The sequence below is a fragment of the Poecilia mexicana genome, unplaced genomic scaffold (genome assembly GCF_051168715.1).
Source record: "Poecilia mexicana isolate PSO_F unplaced genomic scaffold, ASM5116871v1 scaffold_6, whole genome shotgun sequence".
In the NCBI taxonomy this organism is placed as follows: Eukaryota; Metazoa; Chordata; class Actinopteri; order Cyprinodontiformes; family Poeciliidae; genus Poecilia; species Poecilia mexicana.
The window spans coordinates 9113875-9122846 of record NW_028263375.1 but is presented as its reverse complement, the minus strand read 5'-3'; the positions used below and the strand labels follow the sequence as shown (position 1 = coordinate 9122846).

The following is an 8972-nucleotide window of genomic DNA, read 5'->3' as shown; positions in this document are numbered from 1 at the left end:
ATGTTTGCAGAATCTAAAATTCTTTTCTGCTATTCCATATTGTTCTGACTTTGATCCATTTGGTTTGATTTCCACAGGGCTTTTGAAACTGCTTCTTCGTTTTGTTGCCGTTATCTTCCCGCTTTTCTCACACGAAGAAAAGGAGCGAATCAAACCACTAAGACAAAGTGAAATTGATTTTGTTACCGCGAGCCCAGGAGCAAATTGAGCACAGTGCTGGGATTTTTCTATTATTTGGCCCATTAACAAATATCATGGCCCATCATTTGTTTCAATCCCTCAAATGTCATAAGTGTCTCAGAGAGGAATTACTTGATGAGGAAAATGGGCGAATCATCCATGCAGGGGAAAATGATATAACTGTCATGTTTGAAAAATGTCTCCTTCACTCCACACTGGCGTGAAAATAGATTTTACTATTAAGTTTGAGAGAAAAAAAAAAAATCAAATTTTTGCCTAATGGATAACAAAACATTTAAGCGATAGGGGCAATAAATTAATAATTTTCTTAAAATTAGGTCGGTTACCTGTGGGATTGTGCAAACGGAAGAAACAGACAAAACCAGTCATTTAAAATGCCATTTATGTCACAGACTTTAACAATCTAATACAAATTCATACACATACATGTCACCACCTAAAAGCACATTTCTAATCCAAATAACAGTCACCATACAAACAGAAAAAAAGAATTGTTGGCTGGGAGGGGTTATGGAGAAAATCACATGCTCACACACACACAGTCAATATGACCCTTTTCAACTACGTCACTTCAAGGCGCCATGACGGACGTCGGAAGCGAGGGACGTGAGTCTTGAACAGAGCGACTGAAATCGTTTTCCCAAGTTGGTCTTGCCAGTTTATTCATGGCTTCTACTAGTTGGAGTCGAGCTAATTTATCTGACCGTAACTCACCTGGCTGGGGCTCACAGACGGCGGTATTTACAAGAGATATAAACAGCTAGCTTAGAAACCGACCCGAACCGCCTCCCTCCTGACGTGTTGACCAAATTACAGACTGTCTGAATTCACACCACATGATTTAAATCACTATGTCATAAACAGTGTTTCCCCTTAAACCGGAGCGGCGTTAAGAACGTACAAAAGACGAGATGCTAACCAGTTTTTTTCCATATATGCTAGGCTACATGGCGGTGCGGCACCGTTTCCATGGTTACTAACCGTCAGACACGTACTTTCTTACTTCTTACCTTGTAAAAAGTGCTCGCTGCAAATCCGCGGTTACACCGAGGGCTGCCGCTCATTATTATTGACAGCTGCAAGACATTATGATTAACGGCTGCTGCCGTGTCTTTCCTCATTAAAAGTCATAAAATAAAATGACAAGTTTGGTTTCTATCCTTCTCTGTTTGTGCAGCCGACCGCGCAGCACCCTGTGACCACTTTAAAGTTAAATCAACTAACAGAAGCGATACTTTAGGTTACAGGTGTCTGCTTTTAGACCGGCTTTACCGGAGCGCATTGGTTGTTTTGACGTCCGTCATGGCGGAGTTCTGGAGAGCGTGACGTCACGTGGAAAGGGTCGATAATAATGAGCCGACATGATACAGTATTTGAGAGGTGGCAGTAAAAAAGGGCATGTGGAGGAAGGAGGCTGCTTACAGTACACGGTAAGAAAACGGGGACAGGTTGCCATTCAGAGTGAAACACGGTTTTTACAGTTGAGCCAACAAAACTCTATATAAATATTCTTCATCCAAAAGTCAGTGCAGTGCCTTCTGCTCAGGCTTAACACCCAGTCTGTGCTAGACCTGGTCCACTAATTACTGCTTCCACTTTACGCACAAATCGTTTTGTTTTGTTTGTTTTTTAAATCTTTGATTTTTAAACTCTCTCAGTGGTTTCTGTGTCTGGTTTTCTTTTTTTTTTTTTTTTTTTTTTTATCACCCAGTACCTCAAAAGTCCAGCTGTGAAGTACAAAAGTTTGCCATTTTTCTTCTTCTTCTTGTTTTTTAAACCAATTGGACAATAAAAAAAAGGAGATCCACAAATTTACAAATGTCCATTTTGTTGTTTTCTCCTGAATTCCCTTTTTGTTCAAGAAAAAAAAGCGATTTGCAAATGAAGCACTTCTACTGGATTCCCCGGAAGAGACACATGGCAAAGACCATGGCGAAGAGCTGGAGGGAAAACAAAGCAAACAGTCACAAGATGCAATTATTTCAACCAAAATAACCCAGATTAATTCAATTTATCACGAATTAAATCTCAATATTCCTCCTGGAACATATTTTTAGATGTTTATTTGTGTTTTTGTGTTTGGTCTTCATTGCTGCTTTGACAGAAAAATTATTCTTTGCATTATTTTTGTCCAAAGTTATGAAGAAGGGACTTAAAAAACAACTCCAAGTAGCACATATTGTGAAAAAATGGCTTTTTACAAAAAAAGGGTGACATGCATTGTATTCAACCCCCAAATAAAAAATAGTGACACCAATTGCTTATAAAATCACCTTATTAGTAAATTCAACTAATTGAAAAAACCCCCCAAAACATTAATAACATTAAATTTAATGTCCCCAAGTCTTAATATAAGTCCTGCTTATGTGCATGTATGCACAGATAAGCATATAAACTTACATAAACCTATATATACATCAATGTACCAGCAAATACAAATTTACTCTGTAAACTAAACATCAGAGCTTAATATACATAAACACACAAAAAACAGAAATAACATTTTATCAGATTTTTTGTGCTAAAATTGATGTTGAGACATTTTCCATCCTATGTTGACAGATTCAAACCCGACTGTAATCAAACATAGCTTTATACTTTTAATACTTTGAGAGTTTTTCTCTTTTTCAAACTTTCATTTATTCCCTTTTTTGAGGGATAATAGTTTCTTTTTTTTGATAATGTGTAGTTGGACTGATGTCAATATTTTTTATACTTTTCCATTTTGTTGTCATAGGTAACCATAGCAACAGGGTAGGATTTGATTTTACGTTGGGATCAATTTTTGAATGTTGAAAAATGAATATCTGTAAAATACAGCTCTGGAAAAAATTAAGAGGCCAGTAAAATCAGAGAAATCAGTTCATTGAGTTTTTTTTTCATTGAGTTTCATTCAGTTTCTCTGATTTTACTGTTTATAGGTCTATGCTTGAATAAAATGTTTGAGTAAAATGAACATTGTTGTTTTATTCTATGAACTACTGACATGTCTCTGATGTTCCAAGCAAAAATTTAGTACTTATATTAGCAGAAAAAGAGAAAAAGATGCAGTGCTTTCAGACTTTAAATAATGCAAAGAAAACAGATTCAATATTCATTTAGAAGCAACAATACCAATGTTTTAACTCGGGAAGAGTTCAGAAATCAATATGTGGTGGAATAACCAGCAGGTTTTCAATGAGCATCAGTGCAGTGGGCTCTTAGTTTTTTACAGAGCTGTATGTCTTCCTGTGATACTGAGCATCACCACAAGATGGCGATCTTTCCACAGCTCTCTTGACAGGTTCGGTGCCTTAAACTTAAAAGCAGTGATGCGATTCAAAAATAGACATCCTGATCATTTGGGCAGCAGGAAAAGAAGCCCAACATTTCAAAAGTCCCTCCTACCTCGATGGTTAACACCACGATAGCCAGCGCTCCAGCGACATAGATGTACACCTCGAAGTAGTCGACCACGGCAGAGTAGCAGCCCTAAGAACACACATGTGGACGACATGCGCCGCAGTGAATCAATAGGCTATAAATCTGCACAATTACAGAGATAGTTAAGGCGACATCACGGCTTCAATAGAGCGAGGATTGGAACAAAGGCCCGGCTGAACGAGTGGGAAGCGGGGCCTGCAGCCTTTTAATGAGGACTCTTTGTGTGAATAAGCAGAGCTAACCGCATACACACATACACACCCACCATCTCTTTATCACGATGGCATGGAAAACAACAGGTGGAGGGAAAAACCTCCCTATACCTGTTATCACTGTAATTGCATGCAGAGCTCACTCCTGCACACATGAAATAACAGATTTAGGAGTGAATTCTCACATATTTTTAATTCTCAGCACGCTTTATTTTTATATTCTTAACAGGCTTTATTTTTGAGCACATATATCCTCCACAAAACCCTCCAATTTAAGCATGTATGCACAGGCTCATCTGTAAGCTGCCATCTGCGTGCTGCACATGACCCACCGTGACACCAAGACTGAACAGCACTAATAAGACATGGCAGAGACAGGCAGTCCCCGAGTGCATTTATCTACTGTTTTATGCTCTAATTAGGCCTGGAGGAGGTCTAGAACCAGGCTGAGAGGGGAAACGCAGTGCCAAAAGTCACCTTGTTGCGGATCACCGTATTGCCGGATAGGCACTGCTCCTGGCTGGAGTAGACCCTCTCTTTGCTCTGAGGAATGCGCTGGCAGCAGGCTTCTGGCACCATGTGATTCTGGTTGTTGAGCCTGAACAGGCTGTCCTTAAAGTCCTCTGGGCTGTTCACTCCACAGCAGTCAAACTGAAAGGGAGAGGAAGAAGTTGCATTTGCTGAGCGCCTATATGCGCAGTGACCTGCGGTCGGCTGTGTGTGGGCGCCAACCGAGCAGAAATATTGACCTAAATATAGCCAGCTAGCTCTGAGTCTGTTTCCACGGACTGTCAGCAGAGTGTCAGAAACGGTGATGAGTTTTGCTCACCGTGGTCATGATGGCGTTCCATGTGGAGGTGAAGACGTCGCTGTTATTGTAGCCCTGATAATGACTCTTCAGCTCCTTGGTGAAGTACTCTCTGGTCAGCTAGATCAGCAAAAAGAGCAGAGGTCAACCAACGCCATTAAAACCTGAAGCAAGAACGCATGATGAGTCAAAATGAGCTCCATAAACTCCATTCTGAGTTTGCTACTGTGGCTTTGGGTGTTTTCACTTTGACTGTCTGGTAGACTATCAAATGGGGACCAAAACTGCAACATTTGTTAAATTTTCAGTTGGAGCGGTTCGCTTTCACACAGCACTGAATCAAACGAACTAAACCCTTTAAAAAACCTGTTCTCCTCCAGGCCTGTGGGGGTGCTGCAACAAGAACCACTGAAGTAAACAACACAAAAATCAACTTTCTTCATCATAAGTATCTGATCTTTCCAAATGTGACCCGAGTCTGAATGCGTGCATCTGACCTGGCCGCTTGGAGAACCAGAGGCAGGAAGTCGACAAAATTCACTATTCTGTGTCCTGATACGACCAAGTGGGAAGAAAAACAACAACCATGGCGGCCTGTAATGAGGATTAAGTTGTTAATGTGCTGGCTCTGGTTGGATAACAACTTTAAAATCGTAAGCTAAGCTCCACCGTTAGCATCCGTGTTTACTTCTGCAAACACTGAGCACTTCTTCTGTTTATGGAGGTTGGCAGAACACTGAGCACGTGAAGTTACTGCGCCCTCTACTGACACTTTCAGGTCGTTTGTAGTAGAGACCACATACAAGTCGTATATATTTTTGGAAGTGTGAACGACCACGCCAAAAAAAATAAAATAAAATCTGCATTACATCGTTTCAGGCTGCAGTGTGAACGAACAGAGATTTGTAGATTTGTAGGGAAATCGCGTCAGAGAACGATTGTACATTCAAACCTCCCAAATCAAACCTGATGTAGGAAAATCATCTACAGTTTGATTACAGTGGACCAAACAGGAACTTTGTGCTTTTCACCAACACTTCAACACAAGATGAAGCTCTCTTTTCTTTTTCTGTGTGTGTGTGTGGTTAAAGGGCCGGTGCTGCGGGGGTGAAAATCAGCCCACCTCTGTTTCAGCCCTGACATGCCAAGTCACAGCTGATTACGTTCAGCGAAAGCCGACTTGCTCTGCGGGAGGAAGAAGTGGGGCAGTTATGACGTTTGATTTGTGTGACCAGCCAGCAGCAGGATTTCAAACCAAAAAAAGAAATTTCATCAAGAAAACCAAAGACGACAAGATTTATAATTCAAATTTGAAGAATTTTATTGGTCACACTGAATCCGTCCACCATGACTGTTTTTTTTTTAGATGTTGACAGGGAGACATCCATCACGGATTTATGTGCAGAGCTGACATTGATGCCGCACCAAACCTCCCGTTTCCCCCAAACTGCCAGCATCGTTTCTAAAAGCTTCACAGCTGTGCAGGAAATTTCTGTCTCCACTCTGGATCTGTGAATTGTCGGTAGGAGCTTCGCAGCTTTATGATGGAAAAGTTTGAGAAAGAAAGAGGATTAAGGCTGGGCTTTTCAACCAAAAAATATTCAGGTGAGGCTGGAATTAAAACCAGGAGGAGAAACGCCTCGTTTCCAGCAGCAGCTGCATTTTCATTACAGATGTGCGTAAAACTCTGTTGATAATGTAAAAAAAAAAAAACTATTTTCAATTGTGATATTTCCATTAAATAAGAAACACAAAGAACGTTACAGGTGATTAAGTTTGTTCAATCGGTAAGTTGTTAAAAACAGATGCCGTGTCATCATTCTACCACTGCACTGTAAAACATTTACAGGTGGTGTAACTTAGAAAGTCCACCTGCTGCCTGGAAAATGCAATTCAAGGCAACAATAAAATTGTTTTGGTTTGAACTGAAATTAAAGTTCATGAAGTTGATTTAACAACAAGAGACAAGTTGACTAAACTTTGTTTTTTAATTTCATTCATCTTGAATTATGAGTTTTAACTTAATGCTGCAAATTAAACCAAAGAGTTATTTGGTTTAAATTTTGGTCAAAATTTCTGATCTGATGAATTTTATTAAACATCCCAATGAATTCAGCTCAGAAACATTTAGTGAGATCAGGACATTATCCTCAAGCTTTGCTGACTGAGAATTGCATTAAAATGAACATTTGCCTTAATAAAACACCAGAGTCAGATCAACGTAACGCACTTCCACCTCAGGAGACAGAAACATGCCGCTAAGCATTCTGGGAAATAGTTCCCACTCCTGTCTTTCTCTTCTTTCAGTTTTTAAGTGCAAACCTAAAAACTCAGTTTATTCAACTCTTGGAGGTTTGACTAAATTAATAAAAAGTTAACACGACTTACTGCTGTAAGTTTATCTTCCACAAACTCACATTTAGGTTCAAAACCTAAAACTGGATAAATTTATTTAGATAGTAGACACAACTAAATGCAGCTGAAATGTTTTACAGTGTTCCTGTCATCGTTTTTGCCAATATCTTAACTTTCGGTCGATGATCACGACTTCTGTGAAGTGGAAAAAACAGTTTTGTGTAATTGTTTTGATTTTGATAAAGCTGAAAAACCGCCTCAAGCTAACGCAAAATCTGCAATCAAAAATGTAAGTTTTTCTGAAATCTGCGCGTTTCCATTTAACAAATTTATTCTCGTAATTCCATTTTATTGCTAATAGAAATGCAGATCCTGTTAACTGCATCTTTAACGCTGTTGGTTTGTCTGGTTTTCTTCTAAAAGCTCCAGAATCTTGTTGGACAGGACGTCATAATGAACTCTTTCATTTTAAAGTTGAAATCTGTTGCAACACACAGTACCAGTCCTTCATTCATTTAAAACCTGCAGGTTGAGCTGAAAGAGCAAAACCAGGATAATTTAGAGAAATGTAGATGTACAGCCATAGATTTGCCTCTCTGCCAGTTGGTACAGCAGACGATGAAACGCTCTCCTGTTGGCTGCTGACACCAGCGGCACAAACTGGTAATTTAGCTAAAAACTGTTATTTCCTAACTTCTTTTTTGTCACAGAGTGAAATTAAAGGTTACATTTCCCAGATAACACTGAAATTAAATTACTGAATTCAAAGTGTATTTCAGCTGTAGTTCAGTTTTATGGACTTATTTATATTAATCTCACTTAATTCATTCTTTAACTTTAAGAAACTTTTTACTTTGACTTTACTTGATACTACTGAGGTCAATGACAGGTTTGCATTTCTGACCAACTCAATTTATTATGTTTTTGTAGCTTAATTCATTAACTGTGTTTAATACGACATATTTAAGTCCCTCTTAGTCAAATCATGTATTCTTTTCTAATAAATAATTCAAATCTCTTTGACTTAATTCTACAAACTTTTATGTTGTTCCAAACTAAAAACTAAAATATCATTCACTTAAAATGCAGCTAGAATTTAAATTATTTTAAATGTATGTTTTAACATGTTATTTTCAAAGATCCTGCAGACTGAAAAAAACAATAAAATATAATCAACTTAACTGAATTACTTGTTACCAATTGAAGCAATTCAATTAAGTTGATCCAACTAATTTCTTTTTTCAGTGTAGGACGATGAACACTTCTTCTTTTGACACCATTTGTTTGAACTAGGCCTGATATCAGTGTGGAAGCTGTGAAAATCCCCACTAAGAAAGATGTGAGGAGTCTAATAAAGAAGTAAAACTGATGCAAGCTGGTGCAACAGCAGCTGGGAACAAAAAACATTAAATGGAGGAAAGTGAGTTATTCGACAAATCGTTACTCTGCTTTGTCCCAGAGAGCCGATGGACTCGGCATCAAAGGTAACAAAATATCCCTGGTTTAGAGAAGAAAAAGGAATCCAGGGATTGAAACAGCGATCTCTCTCTCTGCCTGAGTAATCAGAATGCAGAAATGGTTCAAAGTCAAAAAGAAGCAAGAAGAGCTTCGACTTCAGGCTCGTTTGGACTCGTGATTGAAGATAATAAGTTCCCTAAAGCGACTTACGTGTTCCCGGAAGATGAAGGCGAGGATGGCAGCGGCCAGCTCTGCCAGGAAGATGAGCAGGATGAGCATGAAGAACTGCAATAAAGTTAAATAACACAAAACCAGATAGTGTGAAAATTACAAGCTAGGTGAGTCAGGAAAACTGCACTCCAGGTTCTTGTAAAAAAACCAAATTACACGCCGTCTGTGAACCTCTGAAGTCATCGTTAAAACATCACGACGAACAAAAGCACACAGATGGATTCGCTTTTGGTTGATTCAAACTCCAAAAATTAGGAAAAAAGAAAACAGAGCTGCACATGTGA

At 39.0% G+C, this 8972-nt stretch overlaps 1 protein-coding gene across 1 annotated transcript in view; it reads right to left on the bottom strand.

Annotated features, from left to right (window-relative positions):
* Positions 1-566: 566 nt before the first annotated feature.
* tspan18b (tetraspanin 18b) overlaps positions 567-8972 on the bottom strand; it is a 60936-nt gene continuing 52530 nt past the window's right edge. The window contains exons 5-9 of the mRNA XM_014983789.2: positions 8668-8742; positions 4666-4764; positions 4314-4487; positions 3589-3672; positions 567-2141 (exon numbers count right to left, since the gene is read on the bottom strand). Of these exons, the coding sequence (XP_014839275.1) occupies positions 2094-2141; positions 3589-3672; positions 4314-4487; positions 4666-4764; positions 8668-8742 (480 nt within the window). The 3' untranslated portion in view covers positions 567-2093. The remainder of the gene's footprint in view (positions 2142-3588; positions 3673-4313; positions 4488-4665; positions 4765-8667; positions 8743-8972) is intronic.